We start from the raw sequence: 25291 nt of genomic DNA on the forward strand, positions 1-25291 counted from the left end.
AGAAGTTAAGTGACTTGCCCAAAGTCACACAGGTGATAAGTGACGGAGCTGGGATTAGAACCCACAACCTCTGACTCCCAAGCCGGGGCTCTTTCCACTAAGCCACAGTGGAATTGAGGGGTGACTGTGAGCCCACTGTTGGGTAGGGACTGTCTCTATATGTTGCCAACTTGTACTTCCCAAGCACTTAGTACAGTGCTCTGCACATAGTAAGCACTCAATAAATACGATTGATTGATTGATTGATAGAATGTGGACAGCAGAATAGTCAACAGGAACACCTGTGTGGATATTGAAGTCCCCAAGGATCAATGTAGGCATAGAGAAAGAGAAGGAATGTGAGAAGACTTTTAGACTGTGAGCCTACTGTTGGGTAGGGACTGTCTCTATATGTTGCCAACTTGTACTTCCCAAGCACTTAGTACAGTGCTCTGCACACAGTAAGCGCTCAGTAAATACGATTGATTGATTGAATGATTGAGAAAGGGATCAAAATGGTTAAAGAAGTTGGAGGTGGGTCCTGGTAGGTGGTAGATGATTGTTACTAGAATCTGGAGTGGTCTGCGGTAGATGATCGTTACTAGAATCTGGAGTGGTCCGTAGAGGCGGATGATGTGGGCTTTGAAGGAAGGGAAAGAGAGGGATGGGGGAGAAGGAATGGGGCGAAAGCAGCACTGGAGCATGAGAGGGAAGACAACACTTCCTCTTTTCCCAGTGAGTCTGGGGAAGTGGCAGAAGTTGAGGGCCCCTCGGGAGAGAGCAGCAGAGGAGATGGGGTCGTCTAGGGAAAGCCAGGTTTCAGTGATCAATCAATCAGTCAATCAATCGTATTTATTGAGCGCTTACTGTGTGCAGAGCACTGTACTAAGCGCTTGGGAAGTACAAGTTGACAACATATAGAGACAGTCCCTACCCAACAGTGGGCTCACACTTTAAAAGGGGGAGACAGAGAACAAAACCAAGCATACTAACAAAATAAAATAAATAGAATAGATATGTACAAGTAAAATAAATAAATAAATAAATAGAGTAATAAATATGTACAGACATATACACATATATACAGGTGCTGTGGGGAAGGGAAGGAGGTAAGATGGGGGGATGGAAAGGGGGACGAGGGGGAGAGGAAGGAAGGGGCTCAGTCTGGGAAGGCCTCCTGGATGAGGTGAGCTCTCGGCAGGGCCTTGAAGGGAGGAAGAGAGCTAGCTTGGTGGATGGGCAGAGGGAGGGCATTCCAGGCCCGGGGATGACGTGGGCCGGGGGTCGATGGCGGGACAGGCGAGACCGAGGCACGGTGAGGAGATTAGCGGCAGAGGAGCGGATGGCGAAGTGATGGCGAAGAGGAGGTGGGATTGAGTCAGGAACAGGTCAAGGATGAAGGGGAGCTTCCCCATGATGGAACGGGGGTTCCACAGACCACACCTGGCTGAAGCTGGAGGGGAGGTAATGCAGGAGTGGGCAGCGCGGTTAGAAGTCTAGCGGCCATGCTGCTGCTAAACTGTCAGTCTCCCAAACGACATGCTGTCCTGTCTGCTTGCCTTTTTGTTGTTGGCCAGGCTGCTGACTAGACAACAGAGGGCTGTGACTGTGTTTAACACTGTGTGGAAAAGATTGACTCCTTGATGATGCAGGTTCGCAGTTGCAGGCTGAAACATGACTTACATTTTTCCTGATTTGGCAAAATAGTTTACAGTTATTTGCATCTCTTCTTCATCAGCAAAACTGAAACCATCAGGAGTTCTTTTCCCCCAGATTTCTAGACTTGTGAGCCCGTTGTTGGGTAGGGACCGTCTCTATATGTTGCCGACTTGTACTTCCCAAGCGCTTAGTACAGTGCTCTGCACACAGAAACGCTCAATAAATACGATTGATTGATTGATTGGGTAGGGACCATCTCTATATGTTGCCGACTTGTACTTCCCAAGCGCCTAGTACAGTGCTCCACACACAGTAAGCACTCAATAAGTACGATTGAATGAATGAATCTCTTCTTCACCTCTTCAGCCCCTGTCCTGCATAACGCTCACCACCTCATTTTTCAACCCTTCCTAGCCGTCTCCTATCTAAACTGTACGCTCCTTATCGGCGTGGAACATGGCTACTAACTTTGTTATATTCTACTTTCCCAAGTGCTTAGTACAGTTTTCTGCACACATAAGTGCTCAAAAAGTATGCCTGATCTCAGTCAGTGTGGTATTAATAATTATGGTACTTGTGAAATGCTTAATAATAATTAATAATAATTGTGGTATTTGATAAACACTTACTAGTTTCCAAGCACTGTTCTAAGTGCAGGGGTAGATACAAGGTAATCAGGTTGGGCACAGTCCATGTACCTCATGGAGCTCACAGTCTTGATACCCATTTTGCAGATGAGGTAACTGAGGCACAGAGAAGTTAAGTGACTCGCCGAAGGTCACACAGCAGATGTGGCAGAGCCGGGGTTAGAACCCATGACTTCTGACTCCCGGGCCAGTGCTCTTTCCGAGAGAATCAGCTTAGGTACAGTCATTTTCTGACATGGGGATCGCAGTCTAAGTAGGAAGGAGTAGGATTGAATTCCCATTTTTTAAATAAGAAAACGGGCACAGAAAAGTGAAGTGATTTGCCCAGGGTCACACTGTAGACAAGTGGCAGAGTCACTGATTGGACATTTATTATGTGTAGAACACTGTACTAAGCACTTGAGAGCACAATACAGTAGATCCCTGCCCTCAAGGAGCTTATTAATAATAATAATAATGATAATTATGGTGTTTGTTAAGCGCAACTAAATTCCAGGCTCTGTACTGAGTGCTGGGGAGGATACAAGCAATCCTTTGAGAATCTTTATGAGAAGCAGCGTGGCTCAGTGGAAAGAGCATGGGCTTTGGAGTCAGAGGTCATGGGTTCAAATCCCGGCTCTGCCACTTGTCAGCTGTGTGACTTTGGGTAAGTCACTTCACTTCTCTGGGCCTCAGTTCCCTCATCTGTAAAATGGGGGTGAAGACTGTGAGGCCCCCGTGGGACAACCTGATCACCTTGTAACCTCCCCAGCGCTTAGAACAGTGCTTTGCACATAGTAAGCGCTTAGTAAATGCCATCATTATAATTATTTGGATACGGTCTCTGTCCCATGTGGGGCTCACAGTCACAATCCCCATTAACAGATGAGGTAACTGGGGTCCAGGGAAGTAAAAGGACTTGCTCAAGTTCGCACATTAGAGAAGTGTGGAGCCGGGATTATTACCCATGACCTTCTGACTCCCGGTCCCTATCCGTTACGTCATGCTGCTTACCATTTAATGGAGGAAGACAGGCATGAACAAGAATTCAATGTAGAGAGGAGGCAGCAGAGTACAAGGAGCCTTGGCACTGTCCTCAACGTACCTCACTCATTCAACCCACATATTCATTCTGTCACCCAATCTTGCCAGTTCTACCTTGGGATCATCACCGAGGCCCGCTCTCTCCTCTCCATCCTGACTGCTGATTCAAGCACTTGTCCTTTCCCGCCTCGATTACTGCGTCAGCCTCCTCCCTGACCTCCCTGTCTCCTGCCTCTCCCTGCTCCAATCCACCCTTCACTTTGCTGCCCGTGTCATTTCTCTACAAGATCATTCAGTCCGCGTTTCCCTACTCCTCAAGAGCCACCCATCTCCACATCAAACGGAAGCTCCCTACCCAGAGCTCCGAAGCAGTCCGTTGGCTCGCTCCCTCCTATCTTGCCTCGTTGGCGGTTTCCTGTGGAAATCTGGCCAACACGCTTGTCTCCATCCAGCGCCAGCCCACTCACTGTGCCTTGATCTCTTTTATCTCACCACTATCCCCTTGCTCACATCCTCCCTCTGGTGCGAAACTTCTCCCTCTTTATATGTGACGGACCACCGCTCTCCCCACCTTCAGAGCCTTACTAAAATCACATCTCCTCCAGGAGACCTTCCCCAACTAAATCTTAATTTCCCCTGTCTCCCTTTTGCATCACCTGTGCACTTGATCACCTTGTAACCCCCCACAGCACTTAGAACAGTGCTCTGCACATAGTAAGCGCTTAACAAATGCCACTATTATTATTATTATATTGTATCTGTACCCTTAAAGCACTTGGCATTCATCCAGCCTTAGGCCCTACAACAGTTATGTACATATCTGTAATTTATTTTTATGTCTGTGACCCCCCCTTAAACTGTAAGGTCCTAGTGGGCAGGGGACTCATATACTTTACTCTCTTAAAAACTTAGTTCAGTGCTTTGCACACAGTAAGCGCTCAACAAATACGATCAATTGGTTGAAGGGTCCTCACCCTGGGATCGTGGCTCACAAAATGGCTTTTTATGAAAGCCACCCTAGCTCACCATCCCAGAATGATCTGGTTGATACCTCCTGCCCCTTTGTAGCAGATTCCCAAACTTCTCCCTTTAGTTCCCAGTCCATCAAAGAGTCCTGCTCTATGAACAAGATCCTCTTTTCTTTTAAGGTCAACATGCAGGGGACAGGAAAGCTCTCCTCTGGAGTTGCAAATGGTTATTGAGTCCTCCTGCTTAACGTGCGGGAACTCTCTTCAGAGGAAATTTCTCTTCCGATGATGTAGTCGTGTCCCCTCCTTCTTTGGATGACAGCGTGCTGGAACACTTTTGTTGAGATTCCTTGTGCTGATTCTTTTTTGTGTGGACCCTAAGAGGAAGTTTCTCCTTGAGCAGTTTCAGAGGTGACCAGTTCGTCCGCCTTGCCACAATTGTTCTGCAGCTGGCATGGGGGCTGCCCAGTGGTTCATTGGACCCCTGCCATGTTTTGCTTCAATCAATCAATGATTGTACTCTCCCAAGTGCTTAATACAGGGCTCTACACGCAGTAAGCACTCAATAAATACGATTGAATGAATGAATGGTATTTATTGCACACTTAACTGTGTGCAGAGCCTTGTACTAAGTGCTTGGGAACATGCAGTACAATAGAGTGGTAGACAGTCTTTGACCTCAAGGATACGGACTTTTAAAATAAATTACAGAGACGGGGAACAGGAGAGTATAAGGATATGCACACTGTAAACTCGTTGGGGGCAGGGAACGTTCCTACCAACTCTGTTATTGTACTCTCCCAAGTGCTTAGTACAGTGTTCTGCACACAGTAATCACTCAATAAATGTGATTGATGTACACAAGTACCGTGAGACTGAATAGCACATTCTTAAGGGGGTACAGATTAAAGTATGGAGATGATGCAAGAGGGAGGACAAATAGGGGAAAGAAACCTCAATCAGGGAAGGCATCTTGAAGAAGATGTGATTTTAGGAGAACTTTGAAGAACGGATGAGTGGTGGTCTGTTATATTTGAAGGGGGAGGGAGTTCCAGCCCAGAGGGAGGATATGAGCGAGGGTTTGAGGGTGAGAAAGAGGAGATTGAGGTACAGTGAGTAGCTTGGTCTTAGAGAAGTGAAGTGTGTGGCTTAGGTTGCCCTAGGATATCAGTGAGATCAGGTAGGAGAGGGAATGCTGTAAAGCTGATCGTAAGGCGTTTCTGTCAGATGAGGAGGTGGATGGGCAACCAGCAGAGGTTTCTGAGGAGTGGGGAGACATGGACTCAATTGTTTTTTTGGAAAAATGTTCGGGGCATCAGAGTGAAGTAACTCACTTCATTCAGTGAAGTGAAGCACTTGTGTATATATGTACATATCTATCATTCCATTTATTTATATTAATGCCTGTTTTACTTGTTTTTTTTAATGGCATTTATTAAGCGCTTACTATGTGCAAAGCACTGTTCTAAGCTGAACACTGTTCTAAGCTCTGGTAATAATGGCATTTATTAAGCACTTGCTATGCGCAAAGCACTTTTCTAAGCGCTGGGGAGGTTACAACGTGGTCAGGTTGTCCCACTGGGGGTTCACAGTCTTAATCCCCATTTTACAGATGAGGTAACTGAGGCCCAGAGAAGTGAAGTGACTTGCCCAAAGTCACTCAGCTGACAACTGGTGGAGCCGGGATTTCAACCCCTGACCTCTGACTCCAAAGCCCGTGCTCTTTCCACTGAGCCACGCTGCTTTCTGCTGTGTACATACAGATCTCTAATTCTATTTATTTATATTGATGCTATTGATGCCTGTTTACTTGTTTTGATGCCTGTCTTCCCCCTTCCAGACTGTGAGGCCGTTGTGGGCAGGGATCGCCTCTCTGTTTCTGAATTGTACTGTCCAAGAGCTTAGTATAGTGCTCTGCACATAGTGAGCGCCCAATAAATATGATTGAGTGAATGAATGAATGACTGGACTGGAATGGGGAGAGCCAGGAGGCAGGGAAATCAGTCAGGAAGCTGATATAGGATATGATAATTGCTTGCATGAGTGTGGTGGCAGTTTGGAGAAGAAAGGGCAGATCCTAGAGATGTTATGAAAGTAGAACTGACAGGATTTGGTAGCAGATTGAATATGCGGGTTGGAAGGGAGTTGAGTCGAGGTTGATAATAATAATAATAATAATAATAATAATAATAATAATAATAATGGTAGAGATGTTATGAAGGTAGAACTGACTGGATTTGGTAGCAGATTGAATATGCAGGTTGAAAGGGAATTGAGTCGAGGTTGATTAATAATGATAATAATAATAATGATGGTAGAAATGTTATGAAGGTAGAACTGACAGGATTTGGTAGCAGACTGAATATGCAGGTTGAAAGGGAGTTGAGTCAAGGTTGATAATAATAATAATGATGGTATTTGTTAAGCGCTTACTATGTGCAAAGCACTGTTCTAAGCACTTGGGGGGTACAGAGTAAGCAGGTTGTCCCACGTGGGGCTCAAAGTCTTAATCCCCATTTTACAGATGAGGGAACTGAGGCCCAGAGAAGTTAAGTGACTTGCCCAAGGTCACACAGCTGACAAGTAGTGGAGCCGGGATTCAAACCCATGACCTCTGGCTCCAAAGCCCAGGCTCTTTCCACTGAGCCACGCTGATTGAATATGCGGGTTGAAAGGGAGTTGAGTCGAGGTTGATAATAATAATAATAATAATAATAATAATAATGGTGGTAGAGATGTTATGAAGGTAGAACTGACAGGATTTGGTAGCAGATTGAATATGTGGGTTGAAAGGGAGTTGAGTCAAGGTTGACAATAACAATAATAATGATGGTATTTGTTAAGCATTTACTATGTGCAAAGCACTGTTCTAAGCACTTGGGGGGTACAAAGTAATCAGGTTGTCCCATGTGGGGCTCATAGTCTTAATCCCCATTTTACAGATGAGGGAACTGAGGCCCAGAGAAGTGAAGTGACTTGCCCAAGGTCACACAGCTGACAAGTGGTGGAGCCGGGGTTCGAACCCATGACCTCGGACTCCCAAGCCGGGGCTCTCTCCACTGAGCCATGCTGCTTCTCAATGATGTTGATGTGATGGTTATGGGCTTGTGAGGCGGGGAAGATGGTGGTGTTGTCTACAGTGATGGGAAAGTCAAGGGGAGGACGGGGAAGGACATCAAATGGGAAGGCAGGATCGTAATCAATCAATCAGTCGTATTTATTGAGCACTTACTGTGTGCAGAGCACTTTACTAAGGTCTTGGGAAGTGCAAGTTGGCAACATATAGAGACGGTCCCTACCCAACAGTGGGCTCACAGTCTCATAAACCATGAGATCCTGCAGTAGAAGCCTTCTATTATCCGTTACTGAAGAACATTGAATAGGGTACTTTGGGAATGGACAACAGAAGTTGAAGGGAGCTGTTTCCTGCCCTCAAAGAGACATGGAGTTTAAGTATGGAAGCTCAGTCTTCACCTCTTCTCTGATTAGACTGTGAGGAGTACCCCATAGGATCCCCAAGCAACTGCTCTATATTGAACTAAAGTGGAAAGACCGTTATCTGTCCATCAATATTGTTTATTTAGTGCTTACTGTGTGCAGAGCACTGTACTAAGCACTTGGGAAGTACAAGTTGGCAACATATAGAGACGGTCCCTACCCAACAGTGGGCTCACAGTCTCATAAACCATGAGATCCTGCAGTAGAATCCTTCTATTATCCGTTACTGAAGAACAATGAATAGGGTACTTTGGGAATGGACAACAGAAGTTGAAGGGAGCTGTTTCCTGCCCTCAAAGAGACATGGAGTTTAAGTATGGAAGCTCAATCTTCACATCTTCTCTGATTAGACTGTGAGGAGTACCCCATAGGATGCCCAAGCAACTGCTCTATATTGAACTAAAGTGGAAAGACCGTAATCTGTCCATCAATATTGTTTATTTAGTGCTTACTGTGTGCAGAGCACTATACTAAGCACTTGGGAAAGTACCTAAGGAAAGCCCACCATTAGGTGTTGGGGGCTGTTCGGGAATAACAGGAGCTGGCAAAATTGCCGGCTCGTTGAGCTTCAGTACGTAATGGGGCTAGCTCTTTTGGAGCGGGTATTTTGGGAAGATTGTGATGCCAAGAAACAGAATAAAAAAACGTCTGCCAACAGCTGAAGGTTATCTCTCTCTGTGTATCTAGATCTATTCTCTTCTTTTTTTAACTCCTGTATATACTTCAACCGTATACCATTTTCCCTGTTAGATTGTGAATGATTTGAAGGTGGAGATCTTTTGTAGGATTCCCAGGTGGCTGGTACTCTACTCTTGTGCTCTGTTAGACACTTTTAGACTGTGAGCCCACTGTTGGGTAGGGACCGTCTCTATATGTTGCCAACTTGTACTTCCCAAGCGCTTAGTACAGTGCTCTGCACACAGTAAGCGCTCAATAAATACGATTGATTGATTGATTGATTGATGTGTTAGAGAAGCAGCGTGGCTCAGTGGAAAGAGCCCGGGCTTTGGAGTCAGAGGTCATGGGTTCAAACTCCGGCTCCGCCACTTGTCAGCTGTGCGACTTTGGGCAAGTCACTTCACTTCTCTGGGCCTCAGTTCCCTCATCTGTAAAATGGGGATGAAGACTGTGAGCCCCCCCGAGGGACAACCTGATCACCTTGTAACCTCCCCAGCACTTAGAACAGTGCTTTGCACATAGTAAGCACTTAATAAATGCCATTATTATTATTATGTGTTGTTGCAGTGCAAAAGAGAATTCATTTTCCCCCCTTTTTTTTCATTCAGTGGTGTTTTAAGCACTAATTGGGCCCAGGGTACTGCATTACAAAGTGGGGAAGGACAATGAAAGGAAAAAGATATTCTCCCTGCTCTTGGGGAGCTTACAGTCTTCATTCATTCATTCAATCGTATTTATTGAGCGCTTACTGGGTGCAGAGCACTGTACTAAACGCTTGGGAAGTACAAGTTGGCAACATATAGAGTTGGTCCCTACCCAACAGTGGGCTCACAGTCTAGAAGGGGGAGACAGACAACAAAACAAAACATAGTATCAAAATCAAATAAATAGAATAAATATGTACAAGTAAAATAAATAGAGTAATAAATATGTAAAAACATATATACATATATAAAGGTCTTGGGAGGGAGACAGGCCTAAATTGTACACTAAATGGTAATTGAAAATTATAGACAGAATAGGTAATAGCAAAAATATGGAAAAGTGAATAAATGTAGTAGGTAATTTTACATCTACATAAATACTACCTCATTCATAAAATGTATTTCAGTACATAGGTCCACAAAATGAGAAGGAGCATGGCATAGTGGATAGAGCCTGGGCCTGGGAGTTAGAAGGTCATGGGTTCTAATCCCGGCTCTGCCACTTGTCTGCTGTGTGACCTTGGACAAGTGACTTCACTTCTCTGTGCCTCAGTTACCTCATCTGTAAGATGGGGATTGAGGCGGTGAGCCCCATGCTGGACAGTTTTGTTCTCTGTCTCCCCCTTCTAGACTGTGAGCCCACTGTTGGGTAGGGACTGTCTCTATATGTTGCCAGCTTGTACTTCCCAAGCGCTTAGTACAGTGCTCTGCACACAGTAAGCGCTCAATAAATATGATTGATTGATTGACAGGGAATTTTTATTATTAAGAGAAGCAGCGTAGCTCAGTGGAAAGAGCACGGGCTTTGGAGTCAGAGGTTATGGGTTCAAATCCTGGATCTGACAATTGTCAGCTGTGTGACTCCGGGCTAGTCACTTAACTTCTCTGGGCCTCAGTTCCTTGTCTCTGGAAACAGAGACAGTCATTCATTCAATCGTATTTATTGAGCGCTTACTGTTTGCAGAGCACTGTACTAAGCGCTTGGGAAGTACACGAGGACAACAGCCCAAGTTTGGGTGTCTTTTCCTTCCAACTGAAATGAAGGGGAGACGGGGAGTACCAGCAGCATGGCTCATCGGAAAGAGCATGGGCTTTGGAGTCAGTGGTCATGGGTTCAAATCCTGGCTCCGCCAGTTGTCAGCTATGTGACTTTGGGCAAGTCACTTCACTTCTGTGGGCCTCAGTTACCTCATCTGTAAAATGGGGATTGACTGTGAGCCCCCCATGGGACAAACTGATCACCTTGTAACCTCCCCAGTGCTTAGAATAGTGCTTTGTGCATAGTAAGCACTTAATAAATGCCATTATTATTATTATTGTTATTATTATCATGTCCTCAAGATGTTTACAGGCAGTATAGCCTAGTTGAAAAAACATGGGACTGGCTGTCAGCAGGATCTGGGTTCTAATCTAACCTCCACCACTTGCCTACTGTGTGACCCTGGGCAGGTCACTTCACCTCTCTGTGCCTCAGTTCCCTCATCTGTAAAGTGGGAACTAAGACTGTGAGCCTCACGTGGGACATGGATGGTGTCCAACCTGATTAGCTCGTATCTACCCCAGCGCTCAGTACAGTGCCTGTTGCACAGTAGGTGCTTAACAAATCCCATAAAAAATTTAATGGGATCGACCACGGCAGGACCTTGGAATGTGAAGAGTGTAGTTGTAGTGATGGTATTTAATGGCCACCAGTTGTGTGCAGAGCACTATACTATATATTTTCTCTCTAGCAGCTAGTACAATTTTTGGGACATAGTGAGCGCTCAATAAATGCCACTGGGGAAAAATGCACAAGTAAAGATAAGACATAATAATAATAATAATAATAATAATAATAATAATAATAATAATGGCATTTATTAAGCGCTTACTATGTGCAAAGCACTGTTCTAAGCACTAGGGGAGGTTACAAGGTGATCAGGTTGTCCCACAGGGGGCTCACAGTTTTAATCCCCATTTTACAGATGAGGTAACTGAGGCCCAGAGAAGTGAAGTGACTTGCCCAAAGTCACACAGCGGACAAGTGGCGGAGCCGGGATTTGAACCCATGACATGAACCCTGAAGAGGGATTGACCAGAATAAAAGGAGCAGGAGGATGGGCAACTTATGCAAGAAATAGCATGGCTGAATGGATAGAGCAAGGGCTTGGAAGTCAAAAGGACATAGGTTCTTATCCCAGCTCTGCCACATGTCTGCTGGGTAACCTTGGGCGAGTCACTTCACTTCAGTTACCTCATCTGTAAAATGGGCATTAAGACTGTGAGTCCCGTGTGGGACATGCACTGTGTCCAGTCTGATTAGCTTGCATCTTCCCCAGCACTTAGTACAGGGCCTAGCACCTACTGAGAGCTCACCTCCTCCAGGAGGCTTTCCCAGACTGAGCCCCTTCCTTCCTCTCCCCCTCGTCCCCTCTCCATCCCCCCGTCTTACCTCCTTCCCTTCCCCACAGCACCTGTATATATGTATATATGTTTGTACATATTTATTACTCTATTTATTTTACTTGTACATATCTATTCTATTTATTTTATTTTGTTAATATGTTTGGTTTTGTTCTCTGTCTTCCCCTTCTAGACTGTGAGCCCACTGTTGGGTAGGGACTGTCTCTATATGTTGCCAACTTGTACTTCCCAAGTGCTTAGTACAGTGCTCTGCACACAGTAAGTGCTCAATAAATACGATTGATTGATTGATAGTAAGCACTTAACAAATACCATTAAAAAAAACAAGAAGAAACAAAACATTTAAAAACACAAACCAAGATACCAAAAATGATAATGGCATTTATTAAGCTCCTACTATGTGCAAAGCACTGTTCTAAGCGCTGGGGAGGTTACAAGGTGCTCAGGTTGTCCCTGGGGCGCTCACAGTCCCCATTTTACAGATGAGGTAACTGAGGCCCAGAGAAGTGAAGTGACTTGCTCAAAGTCACACAGCTGACAAGTGGCGGAGCCGGAATTTGAACCCATGACCTCTGACTCCAAAGCCCGGGCTCTTTCCACTGAGCCGCGCTGCTTCTCATGGCAGATGACAGTCTATCCTAGAGGATACTTACTTAGTATCCTTACTTACTATACTTAGTCCAGCGCTCTGCACAACGTAAGCGCTCAATAAATACGATTGAATGAATGAATGATAGGACACTGTAGATTGAGGAGCCGAGTTTGGGGCTCTTTATCATCATCATCAATCGTATTTATTGAGTGCTTACGGTGTGCAGAGCACTGTACTAAGCGCTTGGGAAGTCCAAGTTGGCAACACATAGAGACAGTCCCTACCCAACAGTGGGCTCACAGTCTAAAAGGGGGTTTGGAGTTTGATTGTACAGCCTATGAAGCAGAGAAAATGAACAACAAATAAGCTACTTCTCGAAGGGTATCCAGGAAATATTTCTCCAGGGAACGTTATAAAAGAATTATCCTTTCTAATCACCCCGGCGTGGGTGAGCGGCAGCAATGGTCAGCAAGATTTCCTAATGTTGGGTCCAAAAACAGGAGTATTCTACTTCATCTCCCCAGCAGCACTCCATCCTTCCAGTGTTGATTGGTGACTAGGGTAGGAATACAATCCAAGAAATTTATAGGAGCTATTCTGGGAAGAATATTTTTAGGTGATATCGCAAAGGGTAGAGAAGCAGCGTGGCCCAGTGGAAAGAACACAGTCCTGGGAGTCAGAACTTCCCTGGGCCTCGGTTTCTTCAGCTATAGACTGTGAGCCCACTGTTGGGTAGGGACTGTCTCTATATGTTGCCAATTTGTACTTCCCAAGCGCTTAGTACAGTGCTTTGCACATAGTAAGCGCTCAATAAATACGATTGATGATGATGTTGGGTTGGGACTGTCTCTATATGTTGCCAACTTGTACTTCCCAAGCGCTTAGTACAGTGCTCTGCACACAGTAAGCACTCAATAAATTTGATTGATTGATTGATTGATTATAAAATTGGGGATTAAGTCCTACCTCCTCCTGACTAGACAGCGAGCCCCATGTGGGACAGGGACTGTGTCCAAAACTGATAACCTTGTATCTACTCCACTGCTTAGAGCAGTGCTTGGTACATAGTAAACGGTTAATCAATACCGTAATTATTATAATTATGATCATTATTATTAGGGCCCAAATTCAAGGCACTATCCCAAGGCCCTACTGAGAGCTCACCTCCTCCAGGAGGCCTTCCCAGACTGAACCCCTTCCTTCCTCTCCCCCTCGTCCCCCTCTCCATCCCCCCATCTTACCTCCTTCCCTTCCCCACAGCACCTGTATATATGTATATATGTTTGTACATATTTATTACTCTATTTATTTATTTATTTTACTTGTACATATCTATTCTATTTATTTTATTTTGTTAGTATGTTTGGTTTTGTTCTCTGTCTCCCCCTTTTAGACTGTGAGCCCACTGTTGGGTACGGACTGTCTCTATATGTTGCCAATTTGTACTTCCCAAGCGCTTAGTACAGTGCTCTGCACACAGTAAGCGCTCAACAAATACGATTGATGATGATGATGATGATCCTATCTTTGGAAGTAGATCTGGATTATAGGAAAAAAACAAAAGTAGTTTAAATTTATGTGCTTTTCTTCTGCTTTGTGTCCATTAGGAAGGCAGAGAGACTAGAACTTTTTCATGGCATTTATTAAGCACTTACTATGTGCAAAGCACTGTTCTAAGTTTTGGGGAGGTTACAAGGTGATCAAGTTGTCCCATGTGGGGCTCACAGTCTTAATCCCCATTTGACAGATGAGGTAACTGAGGCACAGAGAAGTTAAGTGACTTGCCCAAAGTCACACAGCTGACAAGTGGCAGAGCTGGCATTTGAACCCGTGACCTCTGACTCCAAAGCCCGGGCTCTTTCCACTGAGCCACGCTGCTCATTGTAGTAGCTCTTGCATTATAATGCTTTTAATTATCTTGTTACATGTATAATTACTAAGTGATTGCAGCTCCTCAACTGAAAATTCAAGTTTGTATGAAGACTACTGGAGGTATATTTTTTTAATTGGTTTGAAATGGAGCATGCTAGGTACTGTTCCAACAACTCTACCTAATTATATTAAAAATAATAGCCCTACTAATTAATGCTATTATTTGAATAGCAGCCGCGAAGCAGCAAGGCCTAGTGGAAAGAGTTGAGCCTGGGAGTCAGAGAGCCTGGTTCTGCCGTTTGTCTGCTATGTGACCTTGGGCAAGTCATTTTACTTATCTGTGCCTCAGTTTACTCATCTGTAAAATAGGGATTCAAAACCGTCCTCCCTGCCCTTTGACTGTGAGCCCCATGCAGGACAGAGAAGCAGCGTGGCTCAGTGGAAAGAGCCCGGGCTTTGGAGTCAGAGGTCATGGGTTCAGATCCCGGCTCCGCCACTTGTCAGCTGTGTGACTTTGGGCAAGTCACTTAAATTCTCTGAGCCTCAGTTCCCTCAACTGTAAAATGGGGATAGAGACTGTGAGCCCCCCGTGGGACAACCTGATCACCTTGTAACCTCCCCAGTGCTTAGAACAGTGCTTTGCACATAGTAAGCGCTTAATAAATGCCATTATTATTATTATTACTATCTGGGAGTCAGCTGCATAGGGATGGTAGTTGAAACCATGGGAGAGAATGAGCTTTCCAAGAGAGTCGTGTAGACGGAGAGTAAAAGGGGACCCAGAATTGAGCCTTGATGGGCCTCCACAGATAGGGGTTGGGAGACAAAGGAGAAGCAGACAAATAAGATCATCATCATCATCATCAATCGTATTTATTGAGCGCTTACTGTGTGCAGAGCACTGTACTAAGCGCTTGGAAAGTACAAATTGGCAACATATAGAGACAGTCCCTACCCAACAGTGGGCTCACAGTCTAAAAGAGGGAGACAGAGAACAAAACCAAACATACTAACAAAATAAAATAAATAGAATAGATATGTACAAGTAAAATAAATAAATAAATAAATAGAGTAATGAATATGTATAAACATATATACATATATACAGGTGCTGTGGGGAAGGGAAGGAGGTAAGATGGGGGGGATGGAGAGGGGGATGAAGGGGAGAGGGAAGATTGAGAATGAGCAGCCAGAGAAGAGGAGAATAAGGAGAGGGCAGTGTCAGTGAAATGAAAATTAGCTAGTATTTTCAAGAGAAGGAGGTGGCCCACAATATCAAAAGCTCCTGAAAATTATAAGAGGATTAGGGTGGAATATAGTCTGTTGGATTTGGCAAGGCAGAGTTCATTGTTGACCTTGGAGAGAGCCGTTTCCATGGAGTCAGTGGGGTACTAAGCTCTGGAGCAGATACAAGCTATTCTGGTTGGACACAGAGTATGTCCCACGTGGGACTCGCAGTCTTAATCCCCATTTTACAGATGAGGTAGCTGAGGCCCAGAGAAGTGACTTGCCCCAAAACAACCAGCGGACAAGTGTCGGAGCCGGGATTAGATCCTGGGGCCTTCTGACTCCAAGGTCCGCTCTCTATCCATTAGACAGTATTTGCTATTCTATTTATTTTATTACTTGTACATATTTACTAGCCGATTTATTTTATTTTGTTACTATGTTTTGTTTTGTTCTCTGTCTCCCCCTTCTAGGCTGTGAGACCATTGTTGGGTAGGGACCGTCTCTGTATGTTGCCAACTTGTACTTCCCAAGTGCTTAGTACAGTGCTCTGCACACAGTAAGCGCTCAATAAATACGATTGAATGAATGAATGAATGGAAGCCAGATTGTAGGTGGTTGAGGAGAAATACGATTGAATGAATGGAGGAGAGAATGTGGAGGATATACAGAGAAGCAGCGTGGCTCAGTGGAAAGAGCCCGGGCTTTGGAGTCAGAGGTCATGGGTTCAAATTCCGGCTCCGCCAATTGTCAGCTGGGTGACTTTGGGTAAGTCACTTAACTTCTCTGTACCGCAGTTACCTCATCTTAAAATGGGGATTAAGACTGTGAGCCCCCCATGGGGCAACCTGCTCACTTTGTAACCTGAACAGTGCTTTGCACACAGTAGACGCTTAATAAATGCCATTATTATTATTATTATTACGGAGGCAGGAGTTGTAAAAAACTTGATCAAGAAGTTTGACAGGAACGATAGGAGGTAGGGGTGATAACTAAAGGCTGCGGTGCGGTCGAGGGAGGGTTTTGTAGTAGGATAGGAGATATTTGGTCAGGTTTGAAAACGGAGGGAGAATAAGCTATTGGAGAGTGAGCGGTTGGAGATGATTATCGGGGAACGAAGAAGGAAGAGGGTGAGTGTTTTGATAGGGAGCAGGTGGAGGGGGGTAGATTTTGAAGGGAGGTGGGAGATCTCTTGAGAGATGGCCAGAGAGGGTGTGAGAGTGAATGGGAAAATAAGAAGGAGGTGAAACTGGGGAGGTGTGGGGAAGATTTTAGGGAGTTACCCCTGATGGTTTCAGTTTTGTTGATGAAATAGATGACAAAGCTATCGGGACAAGAGATGAGAGGCTGGGAGTTTAAACCAGTAAAGTAACGAACCAGTTGGGGTGGGTACCCCGGTGCTTAGAACAGTGCCTGTCACATAGTAAGCGCTTAAGAAATACCACAATTGAATCAGCATGGTACAGTGGGTAGAGCACGAGCCTGGAACTCAGAAGGTCATGGGATCTAATCCCGGCTCCACCACTTGTCTGCTGTGTGACCTTGGGCAAGTCACTTCTCTGTGCCTCAGTTACCCCATCTGTAAAAAAATGGGGATTAAAAGTGTGAGCCCGATGTGGGACAGGGACTTTGTCCAACCTGATGAATTGGTGTCTACCCCAGTGTTTAGAACAGTATTTGGCACATAGTAAGTGCTTAACAAGTGCTCATTATTATTATTATTATGAGCATGGGAGTCAATAAGGGGGAAGAGGTAGTGTTGCTAGGCAGAGGAGTGGGCAGAGAAATATCTGGCAGAGAAATATTCGTGAAGCAACTACTGTGTGTGCCAAGCACCATACTAAGGACTGGGAAGTATACTTGGGAAGAAATTAGAAATGGTCCCAGGTTCTCCAGAAGCTTGCAACTTAACTAAGGGAAGGGATTTGGTGACAAGCACGTAATAATAATAATAATAATAATAATAATGGTATTTGTTGAGTGCTTACTATATGCAAAGCACTATTCTAAGTGCTGGGGAGCTTACAAAGGTGGTCAGGTTGTCCCACCAGGGGCTCACAGTTTTAATCCCCATTTTCCAGATGAGGTAACTGAGGCACAGAGAAGTGAAGTGACTTGCCCAAAGTCACACAGCTGACGGCGGAGCCGGGATTTGAACCCATGACCTCTGACTCCGAAGCCCGGGCTCTTTCCGCTGAGCCACGCTGCTGTACAATAGAAGTATAGAAACGACATTAAAGACGAAGGTGGGATTTTGGAGGAAGGAGAGGGGTTGTGTCTAACAGTGCTTTGCACATAGTAATACTTAATAAATGCCATCATCATTATTATTATTACCAACTGCATTGTACACTCCCAAGTGCTTAGTTGAGTCCTCTGCACAAAATAAGCGCTCAATAAATACCATTGATTGATTGGCAGTGGTGTGGAGAGAAAGGTGTCTTCAGCCCCCTTGTAGGTACAGGGGGATGGTAAGCTATGTTCATTCATTCATTCATTCAATCATCGTCATCATCAATCGTATTTATTGAGCGCTTACTATGTGCAGAGCACTGTACTAAGTGCTTGGGAAGTACAAATTGGCAACATATAGAGACAGTCCCTACCCAACAGTGGGCTCACAGTCTAAAAGGGGGAGACAGAGAACAAAACCAAACATACTAACAAAATAAAATAAATAGAATAGATATGTACAAGTAAAATAAATAAACAATCCTATTTATTGAGCACTTACTGTGTGCAGAGCACTGTACTAAGCGCTTGGGAAGTACAATTCAGCAACAAAGAGAGACAGTCCCCGCCACAGCGAGCTCACGGTCTAGAAGGGGGAGACAGACATCAAAACGAGTAAACAGGCATCAGTAGCATCAATATAAATAAATAGAATTATAGGTATGTATATATATACACACAAGTGCTGTGGTGCAAAGTGGGGTAGAGTAAGGGTGATGGGGGGAAGGGGGAGCTGAGGAAAAGGAGGGCTTAGTCTGGGAAGGCCTCCTGGAGGAGGTGAGCCTTCAGTAGGGCTTTGAATGGGAGAAGTGCTTAGGGGGTCGGGTAACTAAACAGGGTGAGGTCCTGCTTCTCCTGGGTGGGATGGCGGGGCTTCTTGTTCCCATCGTGATCCTGTACCATTCATTCATTCATTCAATCGTATTTATTGAGCGCTTACTGTGTGCAGAGCACTGTACTAAGCGCTTGGGAAGTACAAGTTGGCAACATGTAGAGACTGTCCCTACCCAACAGTGGGCTCACAGCAAACAGCAGCTGGAATAGGCCCCTTGATGCAATTTCTGACATTTCTCCTTGAAACAAAGTCAGCCATCTCCCCATTCCCCCTTCCCTCCACCACCACAGTGTAGGGAAACAACGCGGCATAGGGGATAGAGCCCGGGCCTGGGAGCTAGGAGATCATGAGTTCTAATTCCAGCTCCACCACTTGTCTCCTGTCTGGCTTTGGGCAAGCCACTTCTGTGCCTCAGTTCCCTCATCTGTAAAATGGAGATTAAGACTTTGAGCCCCAGGTGGGACAGGGACTGTGTCCAACCAGATTTGCCTGTATCCACCCCAGCGCTTAGTACAGTGCCTGGCATATAGTAAGCGCTTAACAAGTACCATTATTACTGTTATTAGGGGAGGAAGGGCAAAGGAGGAAAGTTGGCCTAAATCTAGGCATGCTCACGCAAGCCCTGGGGACACGTCGGTGTCCAAAGGCTGATGTAGAAATTGAGGGACCGTGATCATAATACAATTGAGGCTTTTTCCTCTTGGCTGGGTCATCACAACTCTATGTTAGGAAATATTTGGACAGTGTTAACAGCCATTGGAAAACGTTTAGTACATATTTACTATTCTTTTTATTTTGTGAATGATGTGCATATAGCTTTAATTCTATTTGTTCTGACGATTTTGACACCTGTCTACATGTTTTGTTTTGTTGTCCGTCTCCCCCTTCTAGACTGTGAGCCCGTTGTTGGGTAGGAACCGTCTCTATATGTTGCTGACTTGTACTTCCCAAGCGCTTAGTACAGTGCTCTGCACACAGTAAGCGCTCAATAAATACGATTGAATGAATGAATGAATGAATGAATGAATAACAGATCTGAACTGATGGCGCAGAACTCCGGTTGACCTTAAGTCTCTTTTGTTTGTCAGGTGAACCTTTGAATCGACGTTTGAAGGATGGATAAAGATTTTCGTTATTATTTCCAGCATCCGTGGTCCCGTTTGATAGTGGCCTATCTCGTGATCTTCTTTAACTTTTTAATATTTGCGGAGGATCCCGTCTCTCACAGTCAAACAGAGGCCAACGTCATTGTTGTTGGGAACTGTTTTTCTTTTGTAACAAATAAATACCCTAGAGAAGGAGGCTGGAGACTCTTGAAGGTGCTTCTATGGCTACTCGCCATTCTCATAGGACTAATAGCTGGAAAATTCCTCTTTCATCAGCGTCTGTTTGGTAAGTACTGAACTCGGTTTGGTGAGAATGCTGTTTATTTTGTTTCCCATCTCCCAAATTAAAATGTGTTAAAAGCAACATGTTTTGTTTTCATTTGTCCTCAACCTGAAATTTTTTTTCTCATTTGTATAAGAAGAGAGTTGAAATGTGTTTTCGTTTGTTATATTTATTCAAGGAAAAGGGTGACTTGTTTTTCTTTGAGACCAAATGAACTGTATGACTGAAGAGTTTAAATGGCATAAAAATAATTACCCTCACTTGCCTGTTTCATTAAAGTAATTCACTAGGTAGCTTGTGAATAAATAATTGTTCACCTTACTTCAGGATGCTCCATCAGCATACAGTACTAACAAAGTGTAACTGCTCTTCACAGTTTGGGTTTTCTGCTTTGACGCACTTGTGCACAGTAATTACATTCTCATATAACATCTGTTTGTGCAGCTAAAATCACACAAAATCATCTGAGCTGAAATCACACTTCCGTCATCATTTTTTTCTGAAGTTACCGTTGGTATGAGTAATCCAGCTTTGGAAATTCCTCGTGGACTCCTTGAAAAGTGGATTTGGCAAGGGAAGCTTGTAGCGTGGGTTTTATTCCCTGCTCTACTGCTAGCCAGCTGTGTGATCTTGGGCAAGTCACTTAACTTTAATAGGCCCACTTTTGCTGCTCTTCAATTGTGAGCCCCGTTGGAGTCCGTGTCTGATTTGACCATCTTGTATTTCTCCAGAACTTGGCACAGAGTAAGTGATCGGTAAATACTGTTAAAAAAAACTCAGGAAGACTGAGTTAATATCAGTCACTGGTATTTATTGAGTGCTTGCTTTTTTCTATATTGTTTATTAAGAGGCTCACGGGCACTGTATTAAGCACAGGGGCAGATACAAGTTCATCAGGTTGGGCACAGTCCATGTCCCACATGGGGCTCATAGTCTTTACCCCCATTTTACAGATGTGGTAACTGAGGCACACAGAAGTGAAGCGATTAGGCCAAGTAGACCTTGAAGCGATTTGCCCAAGGTGTACTTGGCCTTGCTGCTTCTCTACTTTTCTACTCAAACAATCTATAGTATTTGTTGAGTACTAACTATACAGCACTTAGAACAGTGCTTTGCACATAGTAAGCGCTTAATAAATGCCATTATTATTACTGTTATTATTATTATTATTATTATGTGTAGAGCACTGTACTGTGCCCTTGGGAAAGTAAAATACAACAGAGTTGGCAGGCGCATTCTCTGCCCACAACAAGCTTATAGCCTAGAGGGAAAGACAGACATTAATAAAAATTCATTCAATTGTATTTATTGAGCGCTTACTGTGTGCCGAGCACTGTACTAAGCTCTTGGAAAGTACAATTAATAATAACAATAATAATAATGGCATTTATTAAGCACTTACTATGTGCAAAGCACTGTTCTAAGTGCTGGGGAGGTTACAAGGTGATCAGGTTGTCCCACGGGGGTCTTGCAGTCTTAATCCCCATTTTACAGATGAGGGAACTGAGGCCCAGAGAAGTTAAATGTCTTGCCCAAAGTCACACAGCTGACAGTTGGCGGAGCCGGGATTTGAACCCATGACTTCGGACTTCAAAGCCCGTGCTCTTTTCCACTGAACCACACTGCTTCTCTATTCAGCAACAAATAGAGACATTCCCTACTCAACAATGGGCTCACGGCCTAGAAATCAATTATAATATAAGATTTAAAGATACACACATCAGTGCAGTGGGCTTGAGGGAGGGGCAAATATCAAATGCCAAGTGCACACGATAAGCACTTGATAAATACCATTGATTGATTGCAGCTTTTTGCCAATATTCTCTCTGGTATAATATTGCTCCTTAATGTTTTCCAATGCAACAAGCAGGATCTAAATAGAGGATGCCGGCATAAACAAGGAAAAATAAATATCTCTGTGAAACCATGTTGTCCTGTGAACTAATTTATGTAATATCTTGTAACTGGCTTTTGGTGGCTGAGTCATCAGTGTCAAATCAACAGGGGACATTCTGAAATCTGTTCCTTTTGGTGTATATGTACTTGGTAGATCATGACGTAGAAAGGCAGGGGAAGGACACCATTTGTCTTGTCCAGTGGGTTGGAGGAAAACTGGTCATTTAATTCCAGCACTAAGACATTGTACATTTATAATCTGCTTTGGAAGAAGGTGAAAATGCGCCCAAATTAATCTACCCAAATTACAAGCGTATCTGGAAATCTTTGATTCAATCATATTGAGCACTTATTGGGTGCCGAGTGCCGTACTAAGAGCTTGGGAGCATACAGAACAACAGTAAATGGATACATTCCCTGCCCACAATGAATTCACATCATGTGTAACACTGTTACTTTATCCTGAATGTCCACCCTGGAATTTGCATTGATACTCATGAGAAGAATGACCTGGGACGAGACCCACCATCATTTAACGTTTATTAAATGTCTCCTATGTATGTGGCACGGGCCGAAGAACTGCAATGGGTTGATCTGACAGGCCAACTCGTTTTCCCAGAAGAATGAAATGGTAATAATAATAATGATAATGAAGGCATTTTATTAAGCACTTACTATGTGCAAAGCACTGTTCTAAGTGCTGGAGAGGTTACAGAGTGATCAGGTTGTCCCATGGGGGGCTCACAGTCAATCCCCATTTTACAGATCAGGTAACTGAGGCACAGAGAAGTTAAGTGACTTGCCCAAAGTCACACAGTTGTCAATTGGCGGTTCGGGGATTTGAACCCATGACCACTGACTCCAAAGCCTGGGCTCTTTCCACTGAGCCATGCTGCTGGTACTCCCTGCCTCCCCTTCGATTCAGTTTGGAAGGAAAAGACACCCAAACTTGGGCTGTTGTCCTCATGTACTTCCCAAGCGCTTAGTACAGTGCTCTGCACACAGTAAACACGCAATAAATATGATTGAATGAATGAATGTCTCTGTTTCCAAGGAAAATGGTGTGGTGGCCTTAAACAAAAATCCTACCCATTATGATGTTTGCTTTGGCTTAATACTGGGGGAGAGACAAGATCATTAGATCAGTCCTTCTCTTATGGGGGGCTCAGTTGAAAAGGTTGGGAAAGCAGGTGTTTTTATCTACACTTTTTAGTTAAGGAAACTGAAGCTCAGAGAAGTCAAGTGACTTGTCCAAAGTCACACAGCGGGCCAGTGGCAGAATCAGATGTATGACCAGGTTCTCAATGCTCTTGACTCCCAGTGCATCAAAAGACTTGAAAATCAGGATCGTGGGCATGCTCTTTGACCGGTGTTGAGAGAAACGAACTGGAAACTCCTTGTGCCTTGCCTAAAAAAAAGAGATCATGTAGAAAATAAGATTAATTATAAATTTGTCTTTTTTTCAAGGTACTTTTTCATTTTTAATGTTTTACTTTTTGTCTCCAGAGAGAATGAAGAAAAGTGGCCACTAGCTGTGCGGCCTGGCTTTCTCTATTCCAATACAGTCAGTTCCTTCATTAGCCTGATGTGAAGTCAATTGCTCATCCATTAGCAGTAAAGGGCTATCAGCCGCAGCTTTTCAGCATAATAGAATCGTTGGACTGATCTAGTTTCTGTAGGAAAGAGGATATAAGCCCTGTGAAAGAATACCTCAAGGGCATAGCCAGCCCTACCAAAGTGAAAGTGCGGTAATTAGGAGAATTAGAAGAGAGGTCATTTATGAGCTTATTATGCAAGTTTTCCTCACTTTTCAGTGAGGGTATGTGTGGTCTGTTGAAAAAGCAGGGTAAATTAAAACCCGGTTAAGGGCCAGACCGCTTCAGACCACAAAGACAGTCCTGTTGTCCGTTTGAAACTGAGTTCACCATTTATACACCTGTCCCTTCAACCCTCATGTCTAAATTGTAGTGGGCATGGGAGAAACACTGGCAGAACTGCAAAAACTAAAAACAGGGTAAGTGCTGACAGAAATCATAGTAATAATAATATAGTGGCATTTTATAGTGGTAATGATATAGTTGTATTTGTTAAGTCCTTACTATGTGCCATTCATTCCTTCATTCATTCAGTCGTATTTATTGAGCACTTACTGTGTGCAGAGCACTGTACTAAGCTCTTGGGAAGTACAAGTTGGCAACATATAGAGACGGTCCCTACCCAACAGCGGGCTCACAGTCTAGAAGGGGGAGACAGACAACAAAACAAAACATATTAACAAAATAAAATAAATAGAATAGTAAATATGTATAAATAAAATAGAGTAATAAATCTGTACAAACATATAGATACAAAGATAACAGGGTTGGACACAGTCCCTGCCTCTTGTGGGCCTCACTAGGGGGAATGGAAAACAGTATTTAAAACCCCATTTCATGTATGAGGATACAGAGGCAATAGGAAGATAAAAGATTTCCCCATGTTACCTAATGAATGGTAGAGCCAGGATTAGTCTGAATTTCCTGATTTTCCAGTCCTGTGCTCTTTCCACGAGGCCACAGAGTAGAAATCTGTTTCTTGTAGCCCTGACATCAGAAGTAGGAAGTGAAATTGAATGGGGGAAATTTAACAAGATCTGCTTATGCCTGAAGGGAATAGTGTTCTTCCCCCACCCCTGTTACCCATCAGAACTCCATCTTGTTTTTCGTAATACCTACTAAGGGACTGAAGCCACTCTGTTTTTTCCCCTCTGGTCTGGGCCTTTGAAAAATCCACACAACTCTTCAAAGGGCACAATACACCAAGGTATCCAGAGTGTGTTTACGATTAGTGTATTGTGACCTCACAGCCCCTGTCACAACTCCTAGTGGGCTTTCTGTCTCCCCACTCCCATATTTTGACCAAGGTATACACTATGGATACACTACCAGAACGACTGCAGGTGGAGAGAGGGGCGTTCTGGGAGAGATGCGTCCGTGGTGTCTCTATGGGTCGAAGACAACTCGACGACATAAAACAAGATAAGTCCGTGAAGCCCCTGCTCTAGTTGTCCATTTCCCCCAAACTCCACTGTCACCATCCCTCAATCACCAGTGTCCTCAGTACTGCTTCTCTTCACTGCCTCTGCCACCGTAGCTGCTGTTCTCCTGCACACTCTGGCATTATCAGAAATAAAATAGCACTTCCAAATATTTGAAAGCGTACAAACACCGTGTAAATGTTCTGACTGCCCTCTCAAAGGTCACCAATGATGACCTCCTTGCCAAATCCAACGGCTCCTACTCTATCCTTCTCCTCCTCAACCTCTCAGCTGCTTTCGACACTGTGGACCACCCCCTTCTCCTCAAAACGCTATCTATCCTTGGCTTCACAGACTCTGTCCTCTCCTGGTTCTCCTCTTATCTCTCTGGCTGTTCATTCTCAGTCTCCTTTGCGGGCTCCTCCCTTCCCCCCCCCCCACCCCATCCCTTTACTGTAGGGGTTCCTCAAGGGTCAGTTCTTGGTCCCCTTCTGTTCTCTATCTACGCTCACTTCCTTGGTGAATTCATTCGCTCCCACAGCTTCAACTATCATCTCTATGCTGATGACACCCAAATCTACATCTCTGCCCCTGCTCTCTTTCCCTCCAGGCTCGTATCTCCTCCGGCCTTCAGGACATCTCCATCTGGATGTCTATCCACCATCTAAAACTC

The 25291-nt window shown here is 44.3% G+C and overlaps 1 protein-coding gene across 4 annotated transcripts in view; it reads left to right on the forward strand.

Annotated features, from left to right (window-relative positions):
- Positions 1–25291, forward strand: part of TMEM117 (transmembrane protein 117) — a 603664-nt gene that overhangs the window by 14495 nt on the left and 563878 nt on the right. For 3 of the 4 annotated variants that reach the window (XM_038742118.1, XM_038742110.1, XM_038742126.1), the window contains exon 2: positions 19406–19709. In XM_038742118.1, the coding sequence (XP_038598046.1) occupies positions 19433–19709 (277 nt within the window). In that variant the 5' untranslated portion in view covers positions 19406–19432. Of the gene's footprint in view, positions 1–19405; positions 19710–25291 lie in introns of those variants that run through there. The other variant, XM_038742133.1, reaches the window with a different exon arrangement.

Source organism: Tachyglossus aculeatus, chromosome 2, assembly GCF_015852505.1.
Source record: "Tachyglossus aculeatus isolate mTacAcu1 chromosome 2, mTacAcu1.pri, whole genome shotgun sequence".
NCBI lineage: Eukaryota > Metazoa > Chordata > Mammalia > Monotremata > Tachyglossidae > Tachyglossus > Tachyglossus aculeatus.